Raw genomic sequence first — 27,985 nt, 5'->3', positions numbered from 1 at the left:
TCACAGCTTGTGGCGCACCCACCGGCTCCGGGCCGGCGGATCTCGATGATGGGACACGTCTTGGACCACGGCGTCGCTGCGCCGCGGCCAGTGCGTCCAGCGACTCGGCGACTCGGGATCCTCAGACTCGGACTGCCTCAGGCTACCATGACCATCGCTGGCTGCGTCGTCGACGTTGTCGCGACTTGCTACCGTGCACGGCGACCAAGCTCATCTGCAACAATCTCAGGCTGTCAGAGACACACATCTGTCCACCCTGATTTATCACTCCGTGAGGGATTTTCGAGCGGTAAGTTCTCGTACTCCGAGGAACCATTCTTCGGAGGATCTCTCACCTTCCACATTGCTACGGAATCCAGTGATCACCACAAACATCTCAGTGATGCGCCGTCTCGCTGCTGCAGTGGCTGAGTTGAGTCCAAGTGAATTGTACGACAGTCTGACTCCCAATACACAGACGGGACACTGCAATCCCCGATGACCCTCTACCGCTTGTTCGTGTCAAATTCCGGGTATGGTCTGAAAGTTCCAGACTCCGCGGGGCCTATGTTATTGATGTCAAGCAGTAGCCGCTTTACAGCCTGTTCAGGCGTAAGCAGCGTGCCTGCGTTCGGAAAAGCCGCGAAGTGCTGGACCACGAGATCGTTGAACTTCGAAGCGTCCCCTTCGGACACTGCAGCGTCCGAGCTGGTCAGTACCAAATTCTCTTACAAGCAGGGACCACGTACGCGGCTCGCTGTTAGTACCAGAAACATCCACGAAGCCCGGACTCACGGACACGACAGTGAAACCTTCGTTCTCGAGGGCAACGGCGTACTTCGTCGCGACCATGTGTTCCGCGGCCTTTGTTACGCCGTATGCGCCTAATCCAGAGATATGCACGTGTTGCACGAAGCTACGCTCGCCCCCTTCACTGCCCAAGATGATAATCTTCTTCGCAGAGCCTTTGCGAAGGAGCGGCAGGAAGTTGTTGACGATGTGAATGGGCCCTAGTACGTTCACTTTGAACTGGAGGGAGCTGTCGTTCAAGAGTCGTTCAGCATGATCATCGCCAAGTACGCACGGACTGTATGAACTCCTCGTCCAATTCCTCGTCATTGTCGCTATGGAGCAGCATGAATTGAGATGTCGATTTCATCAAGAAGGGCTTACTAGTCTCCAGGCCCGCGAAGTAAATTGTCAAATTCGAGGCGAGCCGCGTTGTATATCAGGATATCTAAGCCACCGCCGGAGAGCCTGCCCAACTCAGTTGCCGCATTCTACCAGGTATTTTGAGCGCGGGCAGAAGACGATATGCAGGTGTGCTCGCACCTTGATCGCTTGCTTGTCCACCACGTCCGCTTGTAGGATGCGTACGTTCTTGTGCGGCAGCTGGGCCACGGTGGCGCGCAGGTGTGTGGACTTGTCCTTGTTGCGGACCGTCACGAAGACGGTATTCTCCTCATTCAGTGCCTATACGGATGGATGTCTGGGTCAGTATGAGGTTGGTGATTTTCCGGAGCGGTACGTACGAGCTGACGGACAAACTCCAGACCGATGCCACGGGACCCCCCTATGATGGCGTACGAAGGCATAGTTCACTACAGGGCTCAGGGTCTCAGGTGTACAGCGAGGGGATTGAGATTAGATTCGTATGTTGCATAGAAGGGTCACAGCCAGACCTTATATCGTGTCCCGCAGACGGAAGCAGGTGTGAGGTTCGGTCTTCCTTTTTGCGCACGCAATCCAACATCCCTCCAGGCCCTCGTAGGCCTTCGAACGGACGTAGAGTGGGAAGCCCCACACAGCTCCGTGTGGGTGCCTTGTCCCCTTGTTGAAGCATCCTATTGTCTTCGCTATTGCACCTTTTAGGTGCTCCTGCCCATATCTTAGGACCGTCTCCGACGTCTCGGACCTGCGCGTTGAGCTTATACCATCGATATACCGAACTCGGGGGAAGTCTCTCGCATCGTCAGCTACTCGGGCTGGCGCGCGATCACCGAAGGAAAAAGTTGAACCTCTTCTCTGTGCCGCTCTGTAGTCGTGCGCGTGCGTATGTTGCGCACTTACACTGGTGGTAAATAAACAGTCCGGCCTGACTCATCTGCTTCCCGGCCTATCCTGGGAAGCCATAGCGCAATGAAAGTTGACTCCAATTCCATTGGATAACGTAGTACTTCGGCGGAGCCGAGGCCGCCCGGTGCGCCTACTGACAGAATGACGTGCAGTGAGTTCTGAACATTCACGGCACATCTGGTGGTCTAGATCTGTGGTTTAAAGGACAGAACGGTTGCACTCGACCGTATTCTCGTTGTAATTGACAGCTTTCAGGACACAGCCATCCACCCGTCTCAGGCTCATATCACCGTCCGGAGCGCACTGATATCCTCACCGTTGAGGCCGGTGACTCAAAGGCCGATGCGGTGGTCGCTAGATGCGGGTGCGTCTGTGACATCCCGAGGTACTCCTATTGATTCACTGATGAGCTGGGTCCGACAGATGAGTATGAGGCCTGTTTGGACTCCCAGTGAGACATAGACAGCCTCCTGCACTGGTGCCGTGTTTGACATCAGTCGCCGAAGAGTTGTTACATATATCCAGCAGCTGGCCGTCGTTCATGACAGTACACGTACAGTACTCGCCACCCTCAGTCTTCTTGAATGGGTTGTCGGATGGATTCCTTCGCAGGTTTGCTCACCCGTAGACCATTCAAGTTAAACCATCCTTTTCTTGCCGACATTGCTCTTCATTGCTCTTCACAGCACGAGAAAGTTCCACCCAGCATTGCACTGAACTTAGTACACCAAAGGCACTTCACCTCACAGCACGCAGGGACTCTCAAAGGAAAACAAGATGTATTACGCTCGAACCCGCAATACTACAAGCATGTTACAATGGACAAATCGCTGCAAACCCGAGTACTCCAGGTTCGCACCTGCACGAACTTGCAACGCCCGAACGCGTTTACGAGATCGTGATCTTCTTCGGCGCCATGTCTGGCGTCGTCTTCGGGAACGTAACGGTCAACACGCCGTTCTCCATTGATGCCTTGATGTTCTCCTCCTGTACGCCAGCCGTAGTCAGCACCCTTGTTGCGGTCATGATAACAGACGAGATATGCTTACCTTGACTCCCTGTGGGAGGGGCAGCGAGCGCGAGAACTTGCCGAACCGCCGCTCGCGGACGGCGTACCCGTTCTCGTCCCGCTTCTCCTCGACCTTCGACTCGCCGGAGACAGAGAGCACCCCATTGTGGACGTCGATCGACACGTTCTCCTTGTGGAGACCGGGCAGCTCGAACGTCGCGGTGACTAGGTTCTGCTGGTTGTCCTCATGTAGGTCCATCCTATCCGTCCGTGATCAGCATCGAGTCCGAATAGGAACGGGAGCAAGGACAACATACCTTGGACGGAGCCAGCGCGAAGATGCATCCCGCTGCTGCAGCTCGCGGCCGTTGTTCTGGCCACCTGTGCGAGCAGAGAAGGCCTCGTCGAAGAGGCGGTCAAAGTCCGCAATGGAGTAGAACGGCTCGGTGAAGAAAGTTGAAAGCGCCATCTCGTTCGTTAGTGTCGTGAAGAGAAGAGAAGGGTATGAGTTGAAGTAGAGCGTAGTCAACGGATGTCTCAAGTGATTATGTTTCTGCTTGAGGGGAGTGAGTGACGAGGGACGGGCTTTTATACGTCTGGGGAGGCTCGCCTGCGGGCGCTTGACAGAACAGTCTGGAAATGTCGTCGAAAACAAACGACGCAGGTGTTGCGTCAGTGCTCGCGCTCAGTCGCCGTGCCATCACATGTCCCATGTTCTCCGTTTCTTTCTTACCGACGAATGATCGAGAATGAGCGGAACGAGCAGGTTCGAGCAGTGTCTGTTCGCCACATTGCGAGTTACACCGGCGGTGTCGCCCGCGTCACCCTCGCCTCTGTATGCACTCAAGCACGTCTCCGACGAAAACACAGATGCTAGATGTATTAGAGAGCACATGAACTGCAGAAGAAGGACGACTCTGGAACGGCATCAAAATGAATACGTCTGCAGGTAGTAAGACATCCGAGCAGACATACAAAGGGAGAAGAGGTTTACGGCCATAGACCTACTTCTTCGGCTTTTTCGCCGGTGACTCATGGCCATCCTCGCGCTTTCTCTTTCCTTCATTGCTCGCTGAATCCAGCTCCTTCTCGTGCTTCCGCCCAGTCTCTCTGAGATGATCCCAGACGACCTTGTCCGCGTATGGCTCCTCGAAGCTATCCGCGTCTGGCGGATAGAACCACCAGTTCAGCGCCATATGCACGTCCTCCTCGCCATCCGACGATGACGTGACTTCGTGCCACCACGAGGCCGGGAGATACAACATCTGCCCTGCGGAAAGTTCGACGACGTACGGAGGACTCGCCTTGGCGAGGTTTAGGAAGTCTGCGGGCGTGGAGTCAGACGGCGCGACCGCCGTTGTGGGCAAATCAAGTTGCTTGTGTAGGAACGCGGTCGCGATCCGGGAGAATGAAGGCGGGTCCTCCGGGTTTTCACTGTCTTCTGAGGCCTCGCCGGCTTGACCGTCACCCATCACAGATCCTCCGTCCAACATGTCCTCGCCCATGAGCGCCTCGTAGTCGTCTTGACCATCCAGGTCTCCAGCGAGCGAGCCGAGGTCGCTGCCGTCTTCGACACGCTCCACGCCATCCTCGTCATCATCCAGCGGAAACCCGTACTGCTCGTCTTCCGCCAACTCCTCCAGCTCCTCACGCAAGTTGAGGTACTCCTTCTCCAAGGCCTTCCTCTCTTTCGTTGCTGCCTTCGCTTTTCCTTTACCTTTTGACTTGGCGCCGCTCACTTCTAGGGCGTCCAGTTGTCTTTTGAGAACGGCAACGCGTGTACGGAGTGCGACTCGATGATCGAGTCCGTCTGCGCGAAGCATCTTGTCATACGCAATGACACCATTTTGGTGTAGGGTGTGCACTGTGCCGTGCGGGTAGAGGTTTTCATGCTCCTGTGGCGGGTAGAGGACGAAGCGCTTGCGTCCTTTCAGCAGACAGTACAGGTTGTCGTGGAAGTCGTGGTGCTAGAAGGGTCTGCGTCAACAGGAGTGCAGCTTGTAGAGAAAACCATACGTACCAGACCTGACGATGTCCCATCCTTTGACTTCCCTAGCCAGAGGTTTGCCTGCTGCAGATACAGGTTTCCCATGATCCGCGGGACCTCCGGAAACTCATCCCTCAACGCGCCCGTCGGCGGTGAGAAGACGGTCAGCGCGTCCCACTCCTCCCCGGAATACTGCGTCGTCAGATACTGGTATGGGCCCTTGTCATTTTTGAGCGACAGGAGGAAGTCGCGGAATGGCATCGAGATCCGTTGCACGTCCGTGCCAAATTGCTGGGTGGTCGGGTGCATGGGCTCTACGAGGACCTTAGTGTCACCCGCTTTTGATGACAGATAGTCGAGATCGGAAGGCTGTCTTTACGAGACGAAGGTGAACTGTAGCACCAATTGTACATTGAAGAAAGACATACCCATTTTTGCGCAGCGAAGGACGGGTCGTTTGGAAGGCCAGTAATTATGGCCGGTTTGCGCTGTGAGACGAAATTCGTGAAGAATTCCGTGGCTGAGAGGTGGGGTTCAGTAGATTCTAGTTGGGTCATACTGGGGGGAGCACGACAACGACGAAAGGATCCAATATCCGTGTTCAAGTCAAGTCTGTTGTCAGTATTGCGGGACACCCTGAGTGAGATCAATCGGTATTCGATCTGCTTGGTCAGCAGGAAAAGTGATCAAATTAGGTACATGGTATGGGGCACCCAAGTCGCTCTGCTCAAGTCTGCTCCCGACTCTGGTCCCTTGAAGAGCGCAGCTCATCTCACAGCAAGCTCGAACGAAAACATGAAGAGGTCTCAAGATCTCTCGCCCCTTGTAGAACAAGGGTCGTCGTCCGCATTTCCAGCGCCGAAGAAGTTCAAAGCGGCTGCTCGCGTCTCGCATGGCATCAGCGTACTTGCACCCGAACACTCCACCAGCACTGCTATGGAGAATGGCGACGGCGAGTGGACGAGGGTAGAGAAGCGCAAGACGAAGAAAGCGAAGAAGACGGAGGCGAAGACTGAAGTGTGTGTCCCGACGCGGTTTGAAATCCTGCGCCATGCCCCCGTTACTCAAGGCACACCTTTTCCGCAGGCGAACCCACCCAAGTTCATGTATGCAAAGGGAGAGATTTTGAAAAGGAGAGAGGCAGTTGGGATCAGCGTGCGTCGTGTGCGTAGTTCGCAGGGAGCGCAGGCTGACTTTCCATGTGCAGGACATTCGAGAGTTGGTCTTGCATCTGTCCGCGGACGCGCCTCCGTCGAGCTGGGTGAGGATAGAGGTACGTTGCAACCTGAATGGTGGCACAACACGATGCTAACATGTGATCCCAGAACCCACGATCGGTGCAGAAAGTTGTCGCGATCCTGGTTCCGGGTATTACCCCAGAGATCATCTCACTGCCGCCTTTGCCTACTTCCGCGACTGCGAACCCAAACCTTCCTCTACCTGTTCCATTACCCTCAGAGGGTCCGGTTGAGGGTTCGTCAACTGGCCTACCCTTCATCGGACGGACGTTCAGTCATGCATGCCCGACTCGGGCGCCCGGTGACCAAACTCGCATGCACTCCGTGCTCAACACATTTTTCCAAGGCCCTATGACGGGCGAGGAGAAGAAAAGGCGGCTCATTGAGCGCGTCAGCTGTATGTCCATTGGTTTACTGTGTGATGAGTTGTCTGATATGTCTTGCGACGGCAGCAGAGCGCGCTTGGGAGAAGACACCAATGCGCTATATCCTCTCCACCGAGCAGATGATCGAGAACGACTATCCTGTACCATCATATATCGCTGAGGTGTTTGAAAGCCACCTGGGTTCCTAGAGACGCCGCAGCCGTTGGCCTCGACGGAGTCGCAGGGCAAGCAATCGAGGATATACGCCATCGATTGTGAGATGGTGAGTCGTGTTGTCCCGGGAAGTGTGCATCGCTCGCTCACCCAGAGGTAGTGTGTAACAGAGGACGGGAAGGAACTCACGCGGGTGTGTATCATCGACTACGAGGCGGACATAGTGGTGTACGACCAGCTTGTCAAACCGTCCAAACCCATCCAAGACTATCTTACGCGGTTCGTCATTCTTGGTCTCTTTTGTCCACTGATACTAAGACAGTAGTGTAGATGGTCAGGGATCACCGCCGAAGCGCTCGACCCTGTGACAACAACCTTTGAAGAGGTGCAGACACATATCATCAACTTACTGTCTGTAATCCTACACCAGTGCTTCTCGGCCATTCACTGGAGTCTGACCTGAAAGCGCTCAAAATTTGCCATCCGCTCTGCATCGATACCTCCGTCATCTACAACCACCCACGCGGGCGGCCATTCAAGCCTGGCCTAGCCTGGCTCACGAAGAAGTGGTGTGGACGGGAGATCCAGAACCGAGGCGAGGGTGGACACGATCCGGAGGAAGACGCGCGAGCATGTGTAGATCTGCTCAAAAAGAAGCTCAACAACGGTGCGTGCTCATTGTGGCAATGCGACGCTTGCAGACTGACGGGCAATTTGTCAGGTCCGGGCTTTGGCGAGTTCAAGATCGACATGGAGTCCATTGTCGAGCGCATGAGCAGGTCGCGATCTGGGGCGATCACTACAGCCATTGTTGACCACGGCAACCCCACTGCGTGGCATGGCAACAAGGCGACCACCACCATCACCTGCCAGAGTGATGAAGAGGTCCTCGAAGGCTTGCTGGGCTCCATACCTTCACATTACTTCGTGTTCGGCCGATTCACTAGCCTTGCCAGGGCGCGCGGATGTAAGTCTATCAGACTGAAGTTTAGTGTGTGATTTATACTAACCTGGGTTTCGAAGGGGTCACGCCCAAGACAGGGGTTGACTCGATTCCCGACTCCGACCCGACTCCCGCAACTCCTGCTGACATGAATGAAGTCCTCTCCACGCTGAACTCCCACCTGGTGAGGCTGTACGCTGCGCTTCCACCACGCACGGCGGTCATCATATTCACGGGCCACTCGGATCCCCGACGGATGTCCGAACTGAACGCACGCAAGAGCACGTTCGAGACGGCGTTGAGGCAGGGGAAGAGCCTGGATGATATCGGGAAGGAAAGTTGGTGGACGACAGTGGACGGGAGGGAGCTTGAGGAGGAGGTGGAGAAAGCGAAGAGGGGGCTGTTGTTCCTAGGTGTAAAGGAGTCTTCGTAAATGACATGATAGTCTCCTGGTCTCGAGTGGTCCTGGCTATGATCGGTGGGTCCTGTAGTTCAAACTACGCCACACATCAAACCGAAGTCTTCGAATGCCAACTGAAACGGTATTTGATACACTGATCAGATTTTCAGAATCAACGGAACAGTGGTCGGTCTCAGTAACGAACTGCAACACCTGCCTTTTATGGGTACGCACTCTGCATAGTACTGAGTGGCGGCAGTGGCGACCGGCGGGTCTTTGTCCGCGCCGCACTTCGCCTGCTCTCCCCCGCTCTCTGCTCGCTCCTTTCCCTCGTATCATGCTTGTCACTGCACGGCAATGCCACACGTAGCTCAGCAGAACGATGTAGACATCATCGAGCTCGACTCCTCTCCCGACCTACGCCCGCAAACTCGCGCTCGGCGAGCCAACCGCCCAGCAGGCAAGGGCAAGAAACGCGCGCAGTTCGTCCCGACGGGCGATGTCATCGAGCTCTCCGACTCGGACGTGGAGGCTCCCGTGGTTCATGTACCGCGAAGGCAGCGTCCCTCGCCTGCAGGAGCGGGCGCGCCTGTGGCGGGACCGTCGCGGGTCGTTCAGCTGCCTTTGTTTTTCCCCGGCTCGGACGACGAGGCAAGTGTAGGCCACGCGTCCATGGCCTCTTCTTCGAAGAACGGAGACTCTGTAGATATACCTGGCAACATGGCCAACCTACACATAGGCCAAGTCGCGCCCGCCGCCGCCCTACTTGCACAGCCTGCGGTTCCGGACGTTCCACCACAGGAAGCGCCAGCAATGCCCGTCGATCCCGAACCAAATGCCATGGTGGTCAAAATCCCAGTCGACGACGGCCCCACTCGGAGGGACGGCTACGTTGCGCAGGTCCTGGAAATTGTGCCCGATGTGCTCCCGGAACATGTGCGCACGCTGTTGCAGCTGCACGAACCCGCCTTCAAGGACCGGGCTGTCGAGCAGATCCTGCATACCCTCTTCGAGAATCCAAACTATCCGAAAGCCGAGTCGAAGGGGAAAGGAAAGCGCAAGAGGGAGGATGCAGACGACGAGCGTGAGGCCAAGAGCGTCAAGGTCGACTACGCGAGCACGAACAGGGAGTTTTATGGGCCGATGTATGCTTTACAAGCTTTGGTGCGTATATCTCATTCATCACTTGTAGCTCGTGTTTTCTGCGGATTTTGAGTGTTTAAGCGGCGCGGGGGTTAGTGTTACGCTCGTGTTTTGGGGCCTTGTGGAAGTAGGCGGTGATGGAGATAGACGCAAAGCGACGCCACCGGACGCACTTCTCGCTGAACAGAAGGACACGTTGACATTTACAGTCATTCCAAAGTGGCATATCACTGTGTCACCGGCTCTTCTCGTTCTCTTACCCGTACAAAGGCTTCCCACCACTTACCTGTCTTCCGGATAAACTGAATGGTACATTTCATAGGAACGGCTTTATGTGGACTTTCCTACCGTCCCCGTGGCCCATGTCCGGGCAACGTTCCGGAGTTGTAGCCAGCTATACGCACCCACGTACATTTACCTCCACGAGGAAGCGAACAGCCCGAACCCTCCTTACAGGCCCAAGTCCGCTTCGTCCAAGCGCCAGCCCAAGGGCAAGTTGAAGCCACACGAGGAGCTCGAAAAGGAGATTGCCTGGGTGGAGCTCAAGTTCATGGCGGAACCGGGCAACGCAGCTGGGGAAGCAGCCAGCGCGCCTGCCGCCGCTGTCGTCGCCGCTCCTGCGGAACTGGAGCCCGAAGACGGCGGCATTGAGTGCGGTTGCTGTTTCACGAACTACGCCTTCGTACGTCCCCTCGCATCCTCACTTGACGCGCGACGCTAACGTGCATACAGGACAAGATGATCCAGTGCCCCGACGCGCACCTCTTCTGCCCGGACTGCATGACCTCGTACGCAGAGAACTGCTCGGCTCGCACGACGCGAACATCGTGTGCATGGACCAGTCCGGGTGCAAGCTCGTCTTCCCGGAGTCCGAGCTCAGGCGCTTCCTCACCCCGAAGCTGCTCAGCCTGTACGAGCGCGTGACGCAGCGCAAGGAGATCGAGGCCGCCGGTCTGGTGGGCCTGGAGGAGTGCCCGCACTGCGACTACAAGGTCGTGATCGAGAACGACCAGGAGAAGCTGTTCCGGTGCCAGAACGAGGACTGTATGGCGGTGACGTGTCGCCAGTGCAAGAAGCCCGTGAGTCGGTGTGGCTTGGAGTTTGGTGTGGAGTCTGATGCCGCGCCGCCTAGGATCACCTCCCGAAGAGTTGCAAGGGTACGTCAGGCTGCCTCCGTCGGGTGGTTCGCACTGACAGCGCCTGCAGAGATGGAGGACGACAAGAAGCTTGATGCACGGCATACGATCGAAGAGGCCATGAGTAGGTCTATGTGTTCAACATCCTGACATCATCTCACATCGTTTCGCAGCTGCTGCCCTCATGAGGAACTGCCCTCGCTGCCAGAAAGGTTCGTAGGCTGTTCACTCGCCTTGGTTCTCTGATTGTTGATGCAATACGTCCTCGCATAGCATTCATCAAAGAGCACGGCGTATGTATGCCTTTTGTCGTGGGTGGGCATGGCAGTGACACGAATTCTCCAGTGCAACAAAATGGTCTGCCCGAATTGTCGCACGCTGTCGTGCTACGTCTGCCGCAAGGTCATCAATGGGTATGACCACTTCAACAACGTACGCGCGTCTGTCCCGCAGATTTCGCTTGCTTGTTTCACTGACTTTGACGATGCCCAGCCCCCGCCCTACAATGGCCACAAAGACCCTAACAAGTGCGAGCTATGGGACTCGGTTGAGAAGCGCCACAGCGAAGAGGTGCGTGTGTGCGCTGGAGATATCTGTTCTATCTTGCTGAGATGCTCTGCTGCAGGTAACTGCTGCTGCCAAGAGAGCGGTGGAGGAATACAAGCGCGCGCATCCAGAAGTGGCCGAGGAGGATCTTCGAGTCGACCTGCCGCCTGCGCCCGTCGCGGGCCCCTCCAATGTCCCAGGCATGCCTCAACGTCCCATGCCGGCCCAGCGAGTCTTCGTGGAGAACGACCCTTTCGGCTTACAAGCGTACGGAGGAGGCCTCGTCATGCACCATGCAGCACCTCCGCCCCCTCCGATGGGCCATCCCGACATCGTGGACATCCAGCGCGGCCATCACGCACAAGTAATGGCAATGAGACAGGCACAGGCAGAGATGCAGAGGGCGGCGCGGCTGCTGCGAGCTCAGGAGCGGCTGCGGGATGTCGCGCATCTGGAGGGTCTGGGGTATGCAGCGGCGCCTCCGGCTATGCCGCCGCTGCCCCCGAGGGCTGCGGCGGCGCTCTACTATGCTGGCGACCCTCCGCCGATGTATGATGCTCCCCCGGCGGCTGCGCCACCTCCGCCTCCCGTAGTTGCCGGGCGGGGTGCAGTGAGGCGGGCGAGGGCGCGCAGATGAGTGCCGGGGGTGGTGCCGGTGAACCCTGTGTTGTTGTGTTGAAATGTCTATGGTCTTGACGTCTCTTGCTTCCACGAATCATTAAGCTAGATTATCACCGCGTATTATGTATGCTCATGCTGCATGCTACACATTTTATGGAAATTACTGTATGTGACAATAAGTGTATGTTTGCTTGTCTCTTGAATTGACGAGCTTGCGTGCGAAGACGAAGAGGAGTGCTCGCCTCCCTGTGATGTATATCTTCTGTGTGATGAATCTTCACAGCTCGGTGACCGACAAGCCGAGACGCCCCGATCGTGATGAACCACGACACATGCCATTTTTAGACATGCACCGCTCGCCATCTGCCGGTGACGGTGGCGATTTCCTGAACTGAGGCTATTGGCATCGTACTACACCCAACCAGGCTACAACCACTGCAGTTCTTGTATCGTCGGCCTAGGCGCAATGCGTACACGCTGTAGGTTTACCGCCGTCTGTTCCTCATGATTCAAGTGGCTCGACCGCTGGATTGGCGCGGGCATGGCCCCCGCTGGATGAGTGGCCATACGATGTCCCAGAATGGACGATAGAAGCGGTCGTGTCAGGGCATGGCGGCAGGGAAGATGCTTCGCCCAAGGGCTGGCCCTCAGCGGGCGTCGCTGCATGCTGCTGGCGGCTGGGAGCCCAGGTCGTCTCCCTCCCCCATCTCCCCGGCCGTCTCAGTCTCAGTCCTGCGCCCGACCCTCGCACAGCTGCAGTGCGACGCCGGCGCACACGCCACGACATATAACGCCTCTTCACGGTCTTTTCTTATCATTCCCCGGCATGCCACTCAAGGCTTTCTTCTGGGTACTTCTATTCGCGGCCGCGGTGCTCGGGGCATCGTACGAGGACTGGCAACACCGCTCAATCTACCAGGTGCGTCTCCTTCTTGTCCTCACTCGTGCTTTGAGTGTCGCCCCGCCACGCCCAATCGAGTCACCTGTGTGACTGGATAGAGTCGACTTGCATACTGTATTCACGCACACGACGGCAGGGCCTGTGAAGGCGCATCACTGTTATCCCTATATCCGCTACCCCACTAGAATCTCTTGCAGGCCGCATACTGCGGTCCCAATGCTTTCATCTGGGACGAGGAGCGTAGCGATCAAGCTACTTAGACCATAGCAGGGGCGGCCCGGCGAGCAGGCGTCAGCCGTTCGTGTGCGCGCTTTGAGAAAGGTGGACGATATGGAAACAGCCTGGACCGCCTGGCTGCCTTCGACGGGGAGCGATGTGGTATACCGACGTGTTGAATAGGTACTGGCGTTGCCTCCACTTGAGAATCCAATGTCTGACGTCCTGTTGTCCGAGACGAGGTGGAGCGGACGGCGCCGGGATACGTGACGTTCAGATTGTGATTGGTGCATAACTTATGGCAAAACGAAATCGAGATATCTCCTTTGAGATCTGGCCATTCGGTTTTCGTGTTCAGTGATTTTTGGTCTCGTCATCTACTTTGGATGCAGTGGGATACTGACTGTTCATGTACAGCTGGTGACTGACCGATTTGCGACCTCCGATGGGTCTGCCCCGGCGTGCGACACGTCCGCGCGGCAGTACTGCAACGGCACCTGGCAGGGCGTCATCTCCAGGCTCGACTACATCCAGAGCATGGGCTTCGACGCCATCTGGATCTCGCCCGTCGTCGCGAACCTCGAAGGCGACACCGGCGACGGCACCGCGTACCACGGCTACTGGACCATCGACCAGACGAGCCTGAACGAACACTTTGGCACGGACGGCGACTTGCAGCTGCTCAGCACGACGCTGCACCAGCGCGGCATGCTCCTCATGGTCGACGTCGTCGTGAACCACATGGCCGCGCCGCTCCTGTCTGCGGCTGCCACGAACGCCTCGGCGCCGGCGGTCAACTACACCGCGTTCACGCCGTTCAACAACCAGTCGTCCTTCCACCCGTTCTGCTGGATCACGGACTACGCGAACCAGACGGACGTAGAGCAGTGTTGGCTCGGCGACGCGGCGGTCCCGCTCGCGGACGTGGACACGGAGGACCCGGACGTCGTCGCGTTCTTCAACGGGTGGATCGCGGACCTCGTGAAGACGTATGGCATCGACGGGCTGCGGATCGACACGGTGAAGCACATCCGGAAGGACTTCTGGCCCGCGTTCGCGCAGAGCGCGGGCGTGTGGAGCATCGGGGAGGTGCTCGACGGTGACATTGCGTACGTTGCGAACTACACACGTGCGTATCTCAGAGGTCCGTTCGCTGGTGGTGGACGCTGACGGCGTGCGCACGGCAGAGGTCCTCGACGCGGTGCTCGACTACCCGAACTTCTACCCGTTGACGCGCGGCTTCCAGAACAGCTCGGGCGACCTATCGCAACTCGCGGCGTCAGTGCGCGAGGAGCAGCAGGCGTATAGGCTAGGCACGTTCATGACGGGCGCGTTCCTCGAGAACCAGGACAACCCGCGCTTCGCGTCGCTCACGACGGACCAGTCAGTGCGTACACTCGTCCCGTCCCGTCGGACCATGATACCGTGATGTGAAGGTAGCTGATGATTCAAATGTTCTCTTTAGCTCGTCATGAACGCAATGTCATGGTATTCGTGCAGGACGGGGTGCCGATCTTGTACTACGGCCAGGAACAGGGGTATGCGGGAGGGGACGACCCGTACAATCGCGAGGCGTAGGTTCTTCTTTCTGTTCCGTCCGTGTGACAATCGACGGAGACATTCGTGCAGGCTGTGGCTCTCGGGGTATGAAGAGGATAAACCGCTTGTCATGCACGTCCGCGTGCTCAACGCTGCGCGCAAGGCCGCGATCGCGTGGAACAACGCCTCCTTCCTCAGTACACCTGTGAGTCCCTTTTCGAGAGGTGAAGCTGACGGGCGATCATCTCACACATTCTATACAGCTCGACTTCCCCGTGGCCTCCACCTCGCAGCTTGCTGTCTCGAAGTCACCGCTCCTCGCGCTCCTCGCGAACACCGGCCAATCGTCCTCGCCGAGCTGGTCCGTTCCCAGCACGAACTACACCAAGGGCGAGGAGCTCATCGACGTGTTGAGCTGCGTGACGACCAAAGTCGGCAGCGCCGGTGCGGTGGCGTGGACGGGGAGCTCGGGGATGCCTGCGGTGCGTGTATCATTTGCGTTGAGGACGCACCGCTGACGCCGGAGCGACAGGTCCTTCTGCCGACGTCGGTGTTCAACGCGAGCTACTGCAACACGCTCAAAGGCGATGTCAGTGGAAACGCGGGCAGCCCGTGGGTCGCGCAGTCATCTGGGAGGGGGCTGGGCTTGAGCGTGGCCGGTGCGCTGGTCGCTACGGCCTTTACCATCTGGTCTCTCGCTACGTGGGCGCTCTAAGCGAGTGGAGCCCAGGTTAGAGTTGGATGTACGCTGCCGTAGTGGTTGTAGACTCGGATGATGGTCGGCTTGTTGGTTGTGATATTTGGGACGTTCGGACAGACTGGACTTTCAGCATGACGATGTAGATCTCTGTACTGTTGTATCAGTTTGTTTTGTAGACGTGTGTGTTGTACAGTACTCAGCTCGATGGCTGTAGATTGTACGTAGACTGTTGAAGGGTGGCCTTGTTTCGGTTGTTCAGTAGTACCGTGATAGGGCCTGGCACAGTGATCTGCGTTCAAACGTTCAAGGTCAAGGTTAGTCTCCCCATAGTCCTAGGCATACCTTGGGCATACCTCAGAGAAGATTTGTTGACGGTGGGGAAGGCGGTCCTCTATGGGTCACGGTGGCAACGAGGACTTTGCTGACCTTGACGTCGGAGGAATGGCACTGCGTCCGACCATAATGAAGGGCGTGAATATTGAATGACGAGTATTAACTCGGTGGTACGAAGCATTGTACGACTAAGATCTCTTGCATTGTGAGAGCAATCGACAAGTTGATTCGGTCGGCGAGCGCGAGTGTCTACGGGATTAAGTCAGATATAACAAAAGTAGGGATCTGGCGGACAAACAGTACTCATGCAAAACTCACGTCAATTTTCCGCCACAACATAGAAGTCTGAACTTCCCACCTCATCGTTAGATGCGGTACCATCAGCAGCGTGCCCTTGATATGCGCGATGCCGAGTCAACAATCCTACTCAGGCAGGGACTATTTCAGCGGTCCGAGTCGTACATCACCGTGGGAGGGCATTGGCATTGCATGGAGCATAGAGGGGCTATGATACAGTATATACACAAATGGGGGACATGTCCGAGCTACCATAAAATACGCTAGCCAGCGCACCTAACTGTGGCTTGGAGGGAGGTAAGGTCTACCTATGCCCCGGGGTTAGCTCGATTAGACGCTCCTTGCCGGCTTGAACAAGCTCCTTGTATGTAGCCTCGCGGAAAGTAGGAAACAGGTGCGGTTGCATGGACGGCGCGATGTGGAGCTCGGGCTGGTAGGTGATCCCAGCGACGTGATGCAAACTGACCAAATAGATACATTCCTTGGTTAAGCCGTACTTCTTGACCGTGGCCATCCCCCAACAGCGGTGATCTGGCGGTGACTCTAAGCGATCGGCGTAGCATTTCTGGAGATGGTATCAGCATCGACGCCATCCTAGCGGAGATACAGTAAGATCACTCACGTCCATCGCCTTCCGGACGATGCCACCGACCGCCCGTGCGAGCTCTATACTGGTGATATGGCCAGTCTTGGTCAAGAGTTGAACGTCCTGTGCGACCTCCGTTCTAGCCTTTTCGTGGTTGGGCCACTACATGACGCATCGGTCATAGTCAGCCGTGCCGTTGAGCGAAGCAAGAATGAGGAGATAAATACATACCTGGACCCTGACCTTGATCTTCTTGCTTTCTGGAATCTTCTTGCTTTCTGGAAACTTCTCGAAAGAGTTTTGGAACGGAGTGGCCAATCCATCCGGGATCGTGTCCGTCCGGTTCTCCACCGTGAGCGTGCGCATGTCGATGCCACGCCTGCCAAAATACACCGACGGGAAAAAGCCCTCGGGATATTTCTCACTTTTGGCCTTTGTCGTCGTTGCATAGGTCTGAGGAAGGAGATACATTCCCGTAGCTGCATTCCAGGTGGCCCGGGTGCAGCCACAAGTTTGTGGCCTGATGATCGCAGGGAACAGTCGAGGTGGCCTCGATGGAGCGACTTGGAGCTCGGGTTGATAAGTGAACCCGCCGACGTGGTGAATGGCGTACAGGTAGACGCAGCGCTTTGTGAGGCCGTCTTCTTCATTTGTGCTCACCGCCCAGCAGCGGTGGTCTCCAGGACGGTTGTTTTTGACTCGCTACGAGAGGGACTGTCACTTGATTCCGTCTCGCCCACAGAGTGCATCACTTACCTCCATCGCCCTCATAACAATCTGACCAACGAGGAGAGCAAGCTGGGCTTTGGTCGAAGGAATTCCAGGACGGTTCGCGGCCTCGAGAGGTACGTATTCTCCGTGTGCCGTATCTAGAGGGTCGTGATCGGGCCACTTAATAACACAATCAGAGACTGGCGAGCAGAGCATTTGCAATATGATACTTACGTTTACTTTCACAAGTATTTTGTGGTCATTGCCAACCCGAACCTGGTCGAACGGCTTGTCCCAGCCAGGATCTCTCATCATATTGGCGATTTCTTCGAAATTATTTGTCCGGCTGAGCGCATCGATGGACAAACCCCTTCCGAAATAGACTGAAGGGTATGACCCGGCGAACAGTTGCCTAGCCAAGTTCTCGTCCACAAGGGCAGGACGCTGAGGGAGTATATCCCGCCTAAGTTCGTAATCGTGGTCTGCAGGGGTGCAATGGCAAGCGTTCATGATGGTTCGTAGTGAACAAGCACAGGGAAAGCAAGGGAATGTCGAGCGACGCTGGTGGACAACCACAAGAATTAGCACCGGGGATTTATAGGCAGCAGTGTGGCCCGGGGACCACGCCACAGGGGCAAGAACAAAAGCCAATCGCCCTGGAAACGGTCAAAGGTGAGATGGTGGCGCTCACCGTGCTGCGGCCAGCGGATCGGGACACTTGTCAAAGCCAATGCAGACGGTCCAAACTGCGCTGTGTTCTGGTCTTCACAAGGGGGGAGAACAATGCCATTTTTGGATTGGTTGCGAATCGACGAACTTGCGATGCGTCGGCTACAATCTGTAGAAAGATGTGTCAACAGGTGTCAACGCAAGGGAAAGGCTCTAGGCCAAAGCGGACAGAGCATTACACGTTGAAAGAAGGGCTCAGGCAGTCCGTGTTCGAAGCTCTGTCGTGCGGTGCAGACTACATTCAGGATGGCTACCGGCCACATTAAGGCTCCCTCGACTTTCGAGCGGTATTGAGGATTGATCCTATGCGACCTGAAGGGGTTTCGGAAGACGTCAACTTAAACGGCTGACCACATACCATTGAGGTCATCCCAGCGACCTAGTGGATGGTAATGCGATATGGCACGCACTCCGGCATTAATCCGAGCCCGTCACTTTCACCAACCACCAGTGCCTCTGTATGAGAGAATGATATCTCCGGCAACATTGCGTCAGTTTGTTGATTACTGGATTACAATAAGGGAGACGTTATTCAGTGTGGCTTCTCGGACAGTCTAGTTGGCAAAATCCTTTGATAACGTACTGCTGGCTAGGCTGGTGTCAGGAGTGCAGTATTCACCTCACGCTGCCAGTGAAGTAGATCGTCGCCGTACGTCCGAGAGTGCTACTGATTTTCATCAATCGGTTATGCATTCAGCTACATTTTCGATACGCAAAACGCTCAAAAGAACGACATACGTGTACCCTCCGATCAGTAAACACTGTGGCGGGTAAGTTCTAGGGATGGATGTTTGATGTGAAGATCCCGTTCATCGCTGAGCTCGAGCCCTTGGGACCGAATGATGATGCGAGCACCTCAGGTCCCTCGATGTCTACACGCCTTCGGTGCCAGAGTAGCTTCATGATAGCTGTTGCATAACAGCTCGATAACTGCCAGTGTAGCCCTCTGCGGCTAAGCGGAATGCGATTATCCCAGAGAAACGTCACTGCGAAGCGTACAGTTGTCAGTATGTGTACGTTGGCCTATATGCCATCGATGCCCTGGATGCCGGACATGGGGGCTCGAGCTAGGTCAGATTCTATGGCGGTACCAAAGTGGTCACGGAGTTATCTTCATGAATTGACGACAGAGAGAGACGACGACATACATGCAATATATTGGTGTTTGCCCAAGCGCGGCTTTATCTGCCGGTGAGCCAAGTAGCCTACGAACTTGTGATTCAATTGCTTGCGGAGCATCAGGAAAGCGTCACTGCGTCTAACTTGTCCTAACCTGTCTAGCCCACCTAACTCGTGCCTAATCCATCTCACTGTCTAACAACTTTCGGCCTCTGCGGCGAATTACATATCTTCAGCAGACATGTATATTACATTGATAGAATACAATGCAGTAACAAATCATAGAAAGAGCATAGCATTGCGAGGCAAATATCGTACTACGTGCTGCACAACTCAGCTTCAAATGCTTCTGTTCACGAGATGTAAGGCTTGGATAGACGTGCAGGTCAAGACAGTGGGTGAGCGGTTAATCGGGTGGGCAGACAAGTGGACGGGCATGCCTAGAGCGAGCAGCGAGAGGATGTAGGTACAGGCAAGCGAGTGGGCGAACAGGCGAAAGAGCTGGCGAACGACGAACGGGCGCGGGAGAAAACGAGCAAGTGAACAAGGGGGTGCGCAAGCAAACGAGCAAGTGAATAAGTGGTCGGGCGAGCGGATGGACGGTGGGCAGACCAGTGGGCGAGCATGCCTAAATAAGTGAGCAAGAACCCGCCATCCTCGCTGTCTTCCCTGCTTGCTCGCGCTGACCTGTCCCCGCTCCTCACACGCCATCTAGTGAATTGCAGGTCCACGGGTCCGTGAGCGGGTGGACGGGTGGCGAGCAGATGAGTGGGTGCACGAGGCGAGGCGGTGCGAGTAGGTCGTCCGACCGCGCACATGGTTCCGAGAGCGGTCGGGGAATGGAGGCGCGGCGACAGGGGCGCAGGCGTGTGGACATTCATCGGGGACAGACTTGTTGAGCACGGACCGGGGCGCGTTGAGCGACGACGTGTGCGTCGACACGTCTGGCGGGGTGGCTTGGCGGGCGCGAGATGTGCTGTGCGTCTTCACATCTTGCGGGCATCAGCAAATGTGCACGTTGCTTATTCTGGGCTTAAACACCTTAATAAGTCGATCAAGGGCATTCAGTGAATAAGTGATCGTGCTTAATTAACGAGGTACCATTTCTTATTAAGGGGCGTGCTACTTGAACTGTCTTAATCAAGCTCGACTAAGTCGTGTGCTAAGCTGACATTAAGACTTGTAATCGTGGATCAAGTGGCCTTCAAGAACATCGATCTATCCATTCAAATCGTTCCATGGGACACAAATATATTCCGGAAATATGCCAATTCATTCTACAGTGTACAGGTCTGTCGTATGGAATTACAATATACTACTGTATTCACTGGCGTACACGAGCTGGGCATGGGCACCAATGACCATACAGAGAGCCGATCCGCGGGCAAGTAGGTAGGTCCATGGGCAATTGCGTGGACAGTTGCGTGCGTGGGCGGCTGGCTGGCCGAACGGGTGCACGGGAGCGCGGGCGAGAGGCGGTGCATGCTAAAAGGGTTGTGGGTGAGAGTGAGTGCAGGTATGTGGACAGGCAAACGGGTGGGTAGGCAGACAGAAAAGCGGGCAGGCCGCAGGCGGGTAAGAGGGCGATGACGAGAGCGTGAGGGAGAGCGGGCGAGAAGGCGACGGCAATGGGCCATTGAGTGCATGGGCGAGCGAGCAGGCAGGCGAGCGAGCTAAGCCAACGAGAAAGCAAGGGTGAGTTGCAGCGCGGGCGACATAGCAAGGAGGGCGAGGGCGGGTAGAGGGCAAACGAGTGAGTGAGCTAGCGATTGAGCGAAGGTGGGCAGGCAAGAGCAGGCGGGCGGGTGCAAGCTAGTGAGAGAGCGAGCTGACGAGAAGGCGAGGGCAGAGAGCTATCGAGAAGGCGAGCGCGGTGAGCTAGTGAGAAGGCGAGCGCGCGAATAGGCAAGAATGTACAGATCGATGGACAAGAGGGCGAGCGAGCGGGCAGGCAAGCACAGGCTCCTCCGAGTCAGGCGTTGTGCGCGCGCGCAGTATTATCTGGTGCTCGGTGTTCTCTAGCGACAGGTTCGGCAGGAGACTTGAAGCTTGAAGGGCTGTACTCACCTTTGTATCTCGAGCCGTGCAATGACTCGAGGCTGCGGCGCCGCTGCGCGCCATGCCGCTCCATATCTGTGCATTTAATGAGGAACCGTGACTTGGGATGCATATGCCATGCACCAGAACGTTGGACGTTGCGATTGGACTTGCGCGTTGGACGTTGGACGGTCAAATGTTGGGTTGGAGGACGTTGACGTTGAGCGCTTGAGCATTGCGGGCGACGTGTCATCGAAGTCTGATTGGATTTCCGTTTAGGGCAAGCCGCTGTGGCACTTAGCACGGAAACGACTGCGCCATTTTTCAACCTTCATCAGCAAGCGTACGTCGTCCAGCTTCGTCCATGAACTGCTCGGAAACATAACTACGAGGCCGCCAAGTACTAGCCCTCGCTCCTGCCCACTGTCCCAGACTCTTGACTTGCCTTGCCGCGCTTTCACCCGTTACGCCGTTCACCTGGGTCTCCACTCGCCACTTCCCACCTCTTCTCACTTCTCGCGGCTCTGGCGACCCGCAATCTGGCCGTGCCGACTCGCACGATTGGGAATACAGGAGAGCATTGAGAAGTAAGGGTGTAGCGAGTACAGAAAGCGGTCAGAAGGCTCGAGATCTGCAGGTATGTCCTCTTGAATTGAAATGCTCATCTTGTCTCCGAGTCTTCTTCCAGACCCCACATTCCAGTACCTGAGCTGCCAGCGACGTAACGAGAAGAACGCTGTGCACGCTGCCAGCAGTGGACATGGGGCATTCGTTCTACGGTTCAGACATTGCATGCGATTCAGACGTGTAGCTGCACGTTCGAACACTCATCTACGGCCGCATGTCACGCAGCGGACACGCTGAGCTGATTTCCAGGTGAGGATGTTGCCGACGAGCGTCCCCGGCGTGTCTAACATCGTCACAACTTGCGAATGACGAGACCGCGGTGCGGTCTACGGGGTATAAGGCAGCACAGTGATCCGAGTCATCGTGCTTGTCGTGCGCTCTTCGAACAACCATAACGGGGCATCGCGCCTAGGTCGCGGTACGTCTTATGTGCCTGCGACTGCCACCTTGCGCGACGAAAGTCACAGAGTGCACCACGAACTGAATTAGATCAGTACCTCAGGTCTTGCCCACTTGCTCGCCGTTCGCTCACACACTCGCCCGCCCATCCGCTTGCTCATTCACGCACGATCGCCCGTGTACTTGCCCCACACGTTCGCGAATCGCACGTTCGGTGGCTCGCCCGTCAACTCGCTCGCTCTCGTCGGGTGACGATGACTCTACAGCAATCAGTATTAGCACAGAATGCGTGCTCACAAGGTGGGCTTTTCGTATTATACGACGAGACAATGGTAGCATATTAGTAGAGGGACTGGCCAGATGTAATGTACCCTCCTCGACGAATCTATATACTATTCGGTAGTCCGTGTCTCAGCTGCCTCGATAATCATTATGCAGACTTCGAGGATTGCATTCGCCAGAAAGTGATTACATACTTGATTGTACGATGTTCCTTACTCATGCTTAATATCTGCTTACTTCTATCCTTACTATTTCGCGCTCGTTTGATCAAGTACGCAAGGAGAGTAAGTGATTTTCAAGCAAGAATCTAAGACGTGAAGGCTCGTAAGGTCCGTCAAGACGTGCTAAGTAACGTGCACATTTGCTGATGGGGCCTCGTCTGCACTTGCCTTTGCAAGACCTGTCCGCCGGGCTTGAAGACACAGTGTTGGTCGTTCGCATTGGTGTGACCTGTCGTGGCCTCGATGTGCGCGTCGACGCGTCGGACTCGCTGTCGCGCGGTGCGCCAGTTTGCAGTTGCTCGACCTCAGTGCTTGGCCTGGCGCCTGCGAAGCGACTACCGAGTGTGGTGGTCTCGCACCACTCGGTACTGGTCTGGACGACTTCGTGACGTTCTTGCGGTGTCGCTGGTGGGATCTCCGGTGGGCCGGACGTAGTTGGTACCGTGTTGCTCGTGTTTGAGACATGAGCGAGCGGGCCTGTCGTCCGCCTTCTCACCCGCCTACTCGCTTACTTGCGTTCACGATGCACGTTCGATGGCCGTGTCTGCGTGCTGGGCACTTGCCCACTGTGCTTGCGGTTGTCGTACGTGTCGTGCTGCACGACGACGCGCCCGCCCACCTGTTTACTCTCCCGCCGAGTCAGCTCCACTCATCGGGCACCTGTGCACGCTGTCCACTCACCGGCCCCCCTGATGACCCTCTCATTCGTCAGATTGCTTGTCTACCTGCACACCCCTCCGCCGGCTCGCCCACTTGTTCGTCCACCCGTCCTTCTGCCCGTGCCCGTGGTCCGCCCGTCGGCTGCATTTGCATGCGGGGCATTCGCCCGGCGCACTCGTGGTCGGCGCGTGTGTCAACCGCGTCCCGTTCGCTTGCTCACGCGGCCAGCACCCGTGTCGTCCCCCGCTTGTGTGCCCGCCGGCACACCCACCCGCTCGTGTACCCACCCGCCCGCGCAGCCCCGCAGTCTTGACTCTTCATGTTCAGCACGGACAAGACCCGAGCTGCCGTACCGCGGCATGCGAGCCGAACCGCCGTCAAAGGCAATCTAGTGGACTTGGTAGTTGTTCATCTTGAGGTCACGGAGGACCTTCTCGACGGGCTCGAGGGTGGTACTACAGAAGAAGTTGTTGTACAGCTCTTCGAAGCGAGCGAGGAGTAGATCGCGACGACGTGAGCGCTGAGTGCTACGAAGACTCGGAAGAATTTACTTACTGTACATCGTTTTTGAACGTTGAAACTAGGTTGGAGACGACTTAGAGCTGTTGCACGTTGCGCAAACTCGCCCAAGGCCGCTGCGCGTCTGCCCTAAAGCGAAATCCAACTCCGCTCTGAGTCACACGGCGTGCGCCTGCATCGCTGGCACGCCTCCCTCACAATGGCGACCCATCCTCGATGCCACCTGGTACTCGTACTCGATGTTGGCTGCTCATGCGAGGTTGCGCAATGGACTGTTCCCATTGTCGCAGGCTCGTTTGTTGCGATCACATCTCAGGTCGGGGCACTCTGGCCGCTTGCTCGGAGCGGCTTGAGTGCCCCATCTACCTGCTCGATTCTAAGTTCTACTCTTCCTGTTCACGAGAAACATATCTGATCGCGTGTCCCTCGTTCAGCTGTCCCGTCCGACTTCGTTGCAGGTAATACTTGCCATCCCGCGTCTCCTTGCACTCGCTGATGCGTCGTTTGCAGCACACACCTCACGGTGTGGCCGCCACCTCGTCGTGATGCTCACCGACAACCGACTGCTTCTCATTGAAGATTTCGAGCGCGTCGTGCGCGGCCAAGTCTCCCTCGTGGACGCCGCGCTCGAGGTGAACATCACGCTCCCCGAGAACGTGATGTTCATCGGCGTCTACTTAGCCTACGAGTTTGGGCGCGTCAGCGTGGTCACGGTGTGTCCCCATCTAAATGTACTCCCCCACGCAGACCTCGGGGGTGTACATCTTCACGCTCGACGCAGTCGAGCACCTGCTCAGAGACCCGTCCATCCCGCCCTCGCGAAACAGCCTCTCCCTCAGGCTCATCTGCCCCTCCTCCTCCCCGTCTTCGCCTGGGCGACACAGACAAGCTCTACGTCTTGCCGGAATGCATACCCATCTACCGCGAGGTGCTGCGATACTCCACCGTCATCACGCCCAACTGGTCACAAGTAGATTGGGTGACCCGTGTCTCACACCGAAGGATTTGTTCGGACAGAGTACTAACGGACACCCGCATAACAGACCTCGCCTCCATCCGCAAAGCCCTGCATGTCATGCATGAAGACTACCACGTCCCCGACATCATCATCAGCTCTTTCCCACTCAAAGCCTGGGTCTGTGTGGCCCTCGCGCCCGCGGCGCAGCCCACCGACACGGACAGCCCCGACACCGACTTCCTCGCCTGCATCTCGGCTTCCGCCTCTGCCGAGCAAGGGGCGGCTCGCCCCGTGTCTGCGCCTACGATGCATGCGCGCTGAGTACCGTGCCTCCCCAGCTACTTCTCCGATGTCACGGTGGGTGACCTCTTCTCCACCTTAGTCCTCGGCCACTTCCAGCTTGCGCCCTCCGTCCCCTCCGCCAACGCAGAGTTCGGTGCGGAGAAGGAGACGCTGCTGGCGCCCGCAGTCGCACACGCGCTGAGCAAGACGCACGCGCTCCTCACGCTCACGCACGAGCACACGGCGGGCCTGCCGGAGGCGGACACGCTGCCGACGGACGAGGAGCCAGACGCGGGCGAGCCCGAGAGGAAGGTGTGGCGGATGAGGGGACGCGAGCTGAGTCGCTCGCAGGCCAGCTTTGGATCACCACTCAACGCGTGCGACGGGGATGGCGGCGCTCCGAGTCTTCCTGGAGCTTGCTCTCCTCGAGGTTCATTGGCACAAATAGTGACGAGTATTGTACTTTGTGTTCGTAGATTATTTGCAATATTCATTCCTGATACCTGATTGCATGAGTGGTTTGATTGGCTTTGGTACGTCTACTGGTCTCCCGGCCTAGCAACCTAATGGTCTAACACTGGTCTAACACATGTCTGATTTAGAAATGGATCTACTTAAGTTAGACACTCGATCTAACGAGTCTAAGTGCCTAAATGCCTGAATTAGGCGAGTTAGACATGAAAGTCACTTTGCTGATGAGGCGCGTCATTGATTCATTCGTGAGTCAGTCGTTGCAGACAGGGTAAACGTCAAAAGTCAGACATAGCTTCCAAGAGTCAGTGCCAGTGACGTGTGACTGTAAAGGGGAATAAGATTACAGAGATTCGGGCGGGGATAAAAATATATTTGATGGGATGTGGCTGAGGTGTGGCGGGTGAGGATAGGGACACAAAGCACAGTTTGCAGACTCGATATTTCGTCCCCTTTACCCCCCGAAGGCTGATGTGGAGGAGCCTACAGTGACGTCGAAAAGATGTATCGACTCGGAGTCAAACCTTGCAGCTTCGGTCCCCCCCAATCCAATTCCATTGTTGTTGACATTGTTTTAGTATGAATCCCGATATCGGCCGACTGGCGAAATGGCATCGCGTTTGACTACGACCAACGGCTTGTGTAATGCTTACGTAAGGTTCGACCCCTGCGTCGGTCATTTCTTTTTTTTTCTCGTTGCCAGTCCACATTCCAAGGCAAGTTGGCGCAGACCGACCACTTGGCACAGGATGATGTTTGCCTTTTGTGTTTCATGTTCTCATCCTCGAACCTACGCTGATGGTCCGAGCGCATATTTGGAAACTGGAGGCAAGAGGCTTATCGGCGCTGAGCCGTTCGTCCTCTCAGAGGCGGCGTATGCTTGGTTGACTTTGAACGAGACGACCTCGTCGGCGGTTGTTGGAACCATCGTTAACGGTCCCTTCGCATGTCCCCAGCCAATGTAAGACGAATTGACGCTGGTATGTTCCTCTGTTTGTTTGACCAACAGTATGGGTTGCCTTCGACATGTCCAGGCGTAGGGAACGCTCAACTGTTCGACATTTCGCATGTGATGTCTTGGATGACTTTCTCATGGACATTGCAAGAGATGGGCACGATGGTGGACGTTCGAAGGAAATGATTGATTCATATTTATGCCAAGCCCTGTAACTCTCTTTGGAATGCAGTCTCAATTTTCACAATCGTGAAGTCGTGATGACATGGCATGCTGACGAATTAAATTAGGGGTGAAATCATCGGAATATAAGTAATATCAGCTCGTCATTGATAGTTCAGGCCCTCTGATCCCCATGTTCTACTCGTCGTTCAACAGGAGTAAGTCGCCAGACGACCTAGTTGCGGTGTCAGTCCAGTGGGAGAAGGTCAAGAGCAAACACACATACCAGTGAAGGGACATTTAAGGCGACTTGCACGCGTATGGGCCATCCAGGATGTAGGCCGTGACGCTCGGGTCCGAGGTATAGTTCATCGTCAGGTACTCATACGCCTCGTGGGACAGGATAAGTCCCTCGGTCGCAGAGTCCACGACCTGGATCTGCGCAAAGTTTCCAGCGTACTCCAGGGTGTAGCACTGTCCGCAGTCACTGGAGCTGCCGTCGGTGACGTTCACGGATCCTGCGATGTAGGGGAACTCCGGGAGGGCGCTGTATACGGTGAAGTGGCCGAGCGACGACGCACAGACAAGCGTGCTGACGGGCGTGGACTGATTGTCGTATTTGGTGCTGAAGGAAACGTTGACGGCCGGTTCGGGGATCTGTGCGAGCGCGAACGAGCTGGCGGAGAGCGCGAAGATGGCGGAAATGACGGGGCTATACATCGCTGAGGATTTGGGTTGCGGTGAGGGCTGTTCTTGGAGTACGTTGAACGGGTTTTTGCCTGGTGCTGTATGTCCCAGACTAATGTAGGTCTTTATATACCTCGTCTGCTCGAAGCGCCTCGCTCGCGAAGTCGAAGAAGTTGCTTACACGCAAACGCGAAACTCAATGGGCATCGCTCGCCGCCACGGACAACTTGCCGACGGTCGGTCAGATTGCACAGCTGTGGGGCTTCTACAACACAGCGAGTAGACCGGGACGCGCTTGCTAGTGCCTACTGGACGTCAACATGCAAAATGTCAACAAGCCGCGGATTTATTTTCGTTTCGGAGCGTTCTTTTTCTGCGCTAAGCATATCAAGGCAGTTGCTGCACCACCCGGCGAATGGAAAACGCATGCGCCACGTCCTCGGCGTCATTGGGGAAACCTGAGGGAAACTTAAGGAAAACACGATCAATCGTCACAACTGTCGATGGGAGTACGTACTAGTTTGCTTCATAACGAGAAGCACAGTGCAGAAATTGATCTCATGCTGTGGTAGCACGCCCGCGATGTATGAGGTCGACCGGACTACAAGCGACGGTCTCATACGGCGACAAGTGTGAGTTGAGACTTATTCAGTCTAAAAAACCTCGTATGCCAGTCAACTAGACAGTAAGAGTGCATAAGTCAATTAAAAAGTGTGTCTAGGAGTCAGAAATATCACCACTTCCCCAGTCCTTGACAATGCTAGGGATCCTGAAGCAGTGATCACCGTGACTGGCAGTAGTACTGGAGCAGCCGCAAAATGTCTGAATCAGCGAGTTTCAACAACGGTATGTTGGGCCTCGCAAGATTGCATCACCGTAGCTCTTCTCTACATCTCAGCATCAGCATGTCAGATGCCTGCCATGTGTTCTTCTGGATGATGGACTCGGACGCGGCGACTCGTCACTGCAGTGAGAGT

General features: G+C 56.1%; 11 protein-coding genes and 1 non-coding gene across 12 annotated transcripts; 6 read left to right on the top strand and 6 right to left on the bottom strand.

The window, feature by feature from the left end:
- Window positions 1-283: 283 nt before the first annotated feature.
- On the bottom strand, window positions 284-1,759 carry B0H18DRAFT_1018170 (NAD-P-binding protein). Its single transcript, XM_048029355.1, has 7 exons — window positions 1,662-1,759; window positions 1,512-1,596; window positions 1,312-1,452; window positions 1,153-1,259; window positions 1,064-1,103; window positions 729-1,008; window positions 284-673 (listed from the first exon to the last, which is right to left on the bottom strand). The coding sequence occupies exons 2-7, from the start codon at window positions 1,572-1,574 to the stop codon at window positions 486-488; spliced, it is 819 nt and encodes a 272-aa protein (XP_047891315.1). The 5' UTR covers window positions 1,575-1,596; window positions 1,662-1,759; the 3' UTR covers window positions 284-485.
- A 1,058-nt stretch (window positions 1,760-2,817) lies between these two features.
- B0H18DRAFT_1018165 (HSP20-like chaperone) lies at window positions 2,818-3,674 on the bottom strand. Its single transcript, XM_048029354.1, has 3 exons — window positions 3,382-3,674; window positions 3,105-3,324; window positions 2,818-3,042 (listed from the first exon to the last, which is right to left on the bottom strand). Exons 1-3 carry the CDS (start codon window positions 3,531-3,533, stop codon window positions 2,944-2,946), a joined length of 471 nt encoding a protein of 156 aa, XP_047891314.1. The 5' UTR covers window positions 3,534-3,674; the 3' UTR covers window positions 2,818-2,943.
- Window positions 3,675-3,844: 170 nt separating this feature from the next.
- On the bottom strand, window positions 3,845-5,662 carry B0H18DRAFT_1095467 (cupin-like domain-containing protein). The gene is made up of 3 exons (XM_048032418.1): window positions 5,480-5,662; window positions 5,085-5,420; window positions 3,845-5,031 (listed from the first exon to the last, which is right to left on the bottom strand). Exons 1-3 carry the CDS (start codon window positions 5,606-5,608, stop codon window positions 4,069-4,071), a joined length of 1,428 nt encoding a protein of 475 aa, XP_047891313.1. The 5' UTR covers window positions 5,609-5,662; the 3' UTR covers window positions 3,845-4,068.
- A 114-nt stretch (window positions 5,663-5,776) lies between these two features.
- B0H18DRAFT_1018161 (uncharacterized protein) lies at window positions 5,777-8,226 on the top strand. The gene is made up of 11 exons (XM_048029353.1): window positions 5,777-6,068; window positions 6,138-6,206; window positions 6,259-6,324; window positions 6,377-6,686; window positions 6,742-6,815; window positions 6,848-6,937; window positions 6,989-7,107; window positions 7,159-7,243; window positions 7,282-7,495; window positions 7,550-7,795; window positions 7,852-8,226. Exons 1-11 carry the CDS (start codon window positions 5,847-5,849, stop codon window positions 8,202-8,204), a joined length of 1,848 nt encoding a protein of 615 aa, XP_047891312.1. The 5' UTR covers window positions 5,777-5,846; the 3' UTR covers window positions 8,205-8,226.
- A 230-nt stretch (window positions 8,227-8,456) lies between these two features.
- On the top strand, window positions 8,457-11,808 carry B0H18DRAFT_1018159 (uncharacterized protein). Its single transcript, XM_048029352.1, has 10 exons — window positions 8,457-9,335; window positions 9,637-9,996; window positions 10,047-10,060; window positions 10,111-10,393; window positions 10,447-10,471; window positions 10,521-10,574; window positions 10,624-10,662; window positions 10,779-10,882; window positions 10,943-11,020; window positions 11,076-11,808. Exons 1-10 carry the CDS (start codon window positions 8,529-8,531, stop codon window positions 11,631-11,633), a joined length of 2,322 nt encoding a protein of 773 aa, XP_047891311.1. The 5' UTR covers window positions 8,457-8,528; the 3' UTR covers window positions 11,634-11,808.
- A 635-nt stretch (window positions 11,809-12,443) lies between these two features.
- Window positions 12,444-14,988, top strand: B0H18DRAFT_1085897 (glycoside hydrolase superfamily; the record flags this gene model as incomplete). The annotated part of the gene is made up of 7 exons (XM_048031971.1): window positions 12,444-12,536; window positions 13,152-13,863; window positions 13,922-14,121; window positions 14,235-14,308; window positions 14,364-14,478; window positions 14,537-14,755; window positions 14,806-14,988. The coding sequence occupies 7 exons, from the start codon at window positions 12,444-12,446 to the stop codon at window positions 14,986-14,988; spliced, it is 1,596 nt and encodes a 531-aa protein (XP_047891310.1).
- A 782-nt stretch (window positions 14,989-15,770) lies between these two features.
- B0H18DRAFT_518154 (uncharacterized protein) lies at window positions 15,771-16,895 on the bottom strand. The gene is made up of 3 exons (XM_048038408.1): window positions 16,421-16,895; window positions 16,226-16,351; window positions 15,771-16,168 (listed from the first exon to the last, which is right to left on the bottom strand). Exons 1-3 carry the CDS (start codon window positions 16,658-16,660, stop codon window positions 15,908-15,910), a joined length of 627 nt encoding a protein of 208 aa, XP_047891309.1. The 5' UTR covers window positions 16,661-16,895; the 3' UTR covers window positions 15,771-15,907.
- A 3,020-nt stretch (window positions 16,896-19,915) lies between these two features.
- Window positions 19,916-20,557, bottom strand: B0H18DRAFT_518060 (uncharacterized protein). Its single transcript, XM_048038405.1, has one exon. The coding sequence runs from the start codon at window positions 20,392-20,394 to the stop codon at window positions 20,026-20,028; it is 369 nt and encodes a 122-aa protein (XP_047891308.1). The 5' UTR covers window positions 20,395-20,557; the 3' UTR covers window positions 19,916-20,025.
- A 2,004-nt stretch (window positions 20,558-22,561) lies between these two features.
- Window positions 22,562-23,565, top strand: B0H18DRAFT_518100 (uncharacterized protein). The gene has a single exon (XM_048038407.1). The coding sequence runs from the start codon at window positions 22,778-22,780 to the stop codon at window positions 23,285-23,287; it is 510 nt and encodes a 169-aa protein (XP_047891307.1). The 5' UTR covers window positions 22,562-22,777; the 3' UTR covers window positions 23,288-23,565.
- A 113-nt stretch (window positions 23,566-23,678) lies between these two features.
- Window positions 23,679-25,479, top strand: B0H18DRAFT_1212614 (uncharacterized protein; the record flags this gene model as incomplete). The annotated part of the gene is made up of 6 exons (XM_048036483.1): window positions 23,679-23,951; window positions 24,004-24,206; window positions 24,275-24,479; window positions 24,537-24,744; window positions 24,790-25,045; window positions 25,462-25,479. The coding sequence occupies exons 2-6, from the start codon at window positions 24,039-24,041 to the stop codon at window positions 25,477-25,479; spliced, it is 855 nt and encodes a 284-aa protein (XP_047891306.1). The 5' UTR covers window positions 23,679-23,951; window positions 24,004-24,038.
- Window positions 25,480-25,798: 319 nt separating this feature from the next.
- On the top strand, window positions 25,799-25,883 carry B0H18DRAFT_t118. The gene has a single exon. It is a non-coding gene; the product is annotated as a tRNA-Arg (tRNA).
- A 576-nt stretch (window positions 25,884-26,459) lies between these two features.
- B0H18DRAFT_518015 (uncharacterized protein) lies at window positions 26,460-27,317 on the bottom strand. The gene is made up of 3 exons (XM_048038403.1): window positions 27,190-27,317; window positions 26,608-27,131; window positions 26,460-26,556 (listed from the first exon to the last, which is right to left on the bottom strand). The coding sequence occupies exon 2, from the start codon at window positions 27,039-27,041 to the stop codon at window positions 26,622-26,624; it is 420 nt and encodes a 139-aa protein (XP_047891305.1). The 5' UTR covers window positions 27,042-27,131; window positions 27,190-27,317; the 3' UTR covers window positions 26,460-26,556; window positions 26,608-26,621.
- Between the last annotated feature and the right edge of the window lie 668 nt (window positions 27,318-27,985).

The sequence above is a fragment of the Fomitopsis serialis genome (genome assembly GCF_022376445.1).
Source record: "Fomitopsis serialis strain Sig1Antser10 chromosome Unknown B0H18scaffold_54, whole genome shotgun sequence".
NCBI lineage: Eukaryota > Fungi > Basidiomycota > Agaricomycetes > Polyporales > Fomitopsidaceae > Fomitopsis > Fomitopsis serialis.
This window is presented reverse-complemented; position numbering and strand designations above follow the sequence as displayed.

Excerpts from the sequence above, each read along its gene's own strand:
- B0H18DRAFT_1018170 (XM_048029355.1), bottom strand. The coding sequence starts at position 1,574 with ATGCCTTCGTACGCCATCATAGGGGGGTCCCGTGGCATCGGTCTGGAG. Across the intron at positions 1,260-1,311 it reads TGGACAAGCAAGCGATCAAG|AATGCGGCAACTGAGTTGGG; the intron begins GTGCGAGCACAC and ends AATACCTGGTAG. Across the intron at positions 674-728 it reads TGGTACTAACAGCGAGCCGC|TGTCCGAAGGGGACGCTTCG; the intron begins GTACGTGGTCCC and ends CGGACGCTGCAG.
- B0H18DRAFT_1018165 (XM_048029354.1), bottom strand. The coding sequence starts at position 3,533 with ATGGCGCTTTCAACTTTCTTCACCGAGCCGTTCTACTCCATTGCGGAC. Across the intron at positions 3,325-3,381 it reads TCGCGCTGGCTCCGTCCAAG|GATGGACCTACATGAGGACA; the intron begins GTATGTTGTCCT and ends ACGGACGGATAG. Across the intron at positions 3,043-3,104 it reads CCCTCCCACAGGGAGTCAAG|GAGGAGAACATCAAGGCATC; the intron begins GTAAGCATATCT and ends GCTGGCGTACAG.
- B0H18DRAFT_1095467 (XM_048032418.1), bottom strand. The coding sequence starts at position 5,608 with ATGACCCAACTAGAATCTACTGAACCCCACCTCTCAGCCACGGAATTC. Across the intron at positions 5,421-5,479 it reads CCTTCGCTGCGCAAAAATGG|CCTTCCGATCTCGACTATCT; the intron begins GTATGTCTTTCT and ends TCGTAAAGACAG. Across the intron at positions 5,032-5,084 it reads ATGGGACATCGTCAGGTCTG|CACCACGACTTCCACGACAA; the intron begins GTACGTATGGTT and ends AGACCCTTCTAG.
- B0H18DRAFT_1018161 (XM_048029353.1), top strand. The coding sequence starts at position 5,847 with ATGAAGAGGTCTCAAGATCTCTCGCCCCTTGTAGAACAAGGGTCGTCG. Across the intron at positions 6,687-6,741 it reads GCTCATTGAGCGCGTCAGCT|CAGAGCGCGCTTGGGAGAAG; the intron begins GTATGTCCATTG and ends TTGCGACGGCAG. Across the intron at positions 7,496-7,549 it reads CAAAAAGAAGCTCAACAACG|GTCCGGGCTTTGGCGAGTTC; the intron begins GTGCGTGCTCAT and ends GCAATTTGTCAG.
- B0H18DRAFT_1018159 (XM_048029352.1), top strand. The coding sequence starts at position 8,529 with ATGCCACACGTAGCTCAGCAGAACGATGTAGACATCATCGAGCTCGAC. Across the intron at positions 10,394-10,446 it reads GTCGCCAGTGCAAGAAGCCC|GATCACCTCCCGAAGAGTTG; the intron begins GTGAGTCGGTGT and ends CGCGCCGCCTAG. Across the intron at positions 11,021-11,075 it reads AGAAGCGCCACAGCGAAGAG|GTAACTGCTGCTGCCAAGAG; the intron begins GTGCGTGTGTGC and ends GCTCTGCTGCAG.
- B0H18DRAFT_518154 (XM_048038408.1), bottom strand. The coding sequence starts at position 16,660 with ATGTATCTCCTTCCTCAGACCTATGCAACGACGACAAAGGCCAAAAGT. Across the intron at positions 16,352-16,420 it reads AGATCAAGGTCAGGGTCCAG|TGGCCCAACCACGAAAAGGC; the intron begins GTATGTATTTAT and ends TGCGTCATGTAG. Across the intron at positions 16,169-16,225 it reads TCGTCCGGAAGGCGATGGAC|AAATGCTACGCCGATCGCTT; the intron begins GTGAGTGATCTT and ends TACCATCTCCAG.
- B0H18DRAFT_518060 (XM_048038405.1), bottom strand. The coding sequence starts at position 20,394 with ATGCACTCAATGGCCCATTGCCGTCGCCTTCTCGCCCGCTCTCCCTCA.
- B0H18DRAFT_518100 (XM_048038407.1), top strand. The coding sequence starts at position 22,778 with ATGAGCGAGCGGGCCTGTCGTCCGCCTTCTCACCCGCCTACTCGCTTA.
- B0H18DRAFT_518015 (XM_048038403.1), bottom strand. The coding sequence starts at position 27,041 with ATGTATAGCCCCGTCATTTCCGCCATCTTCGCGCTCTCCGCCAGCTCG.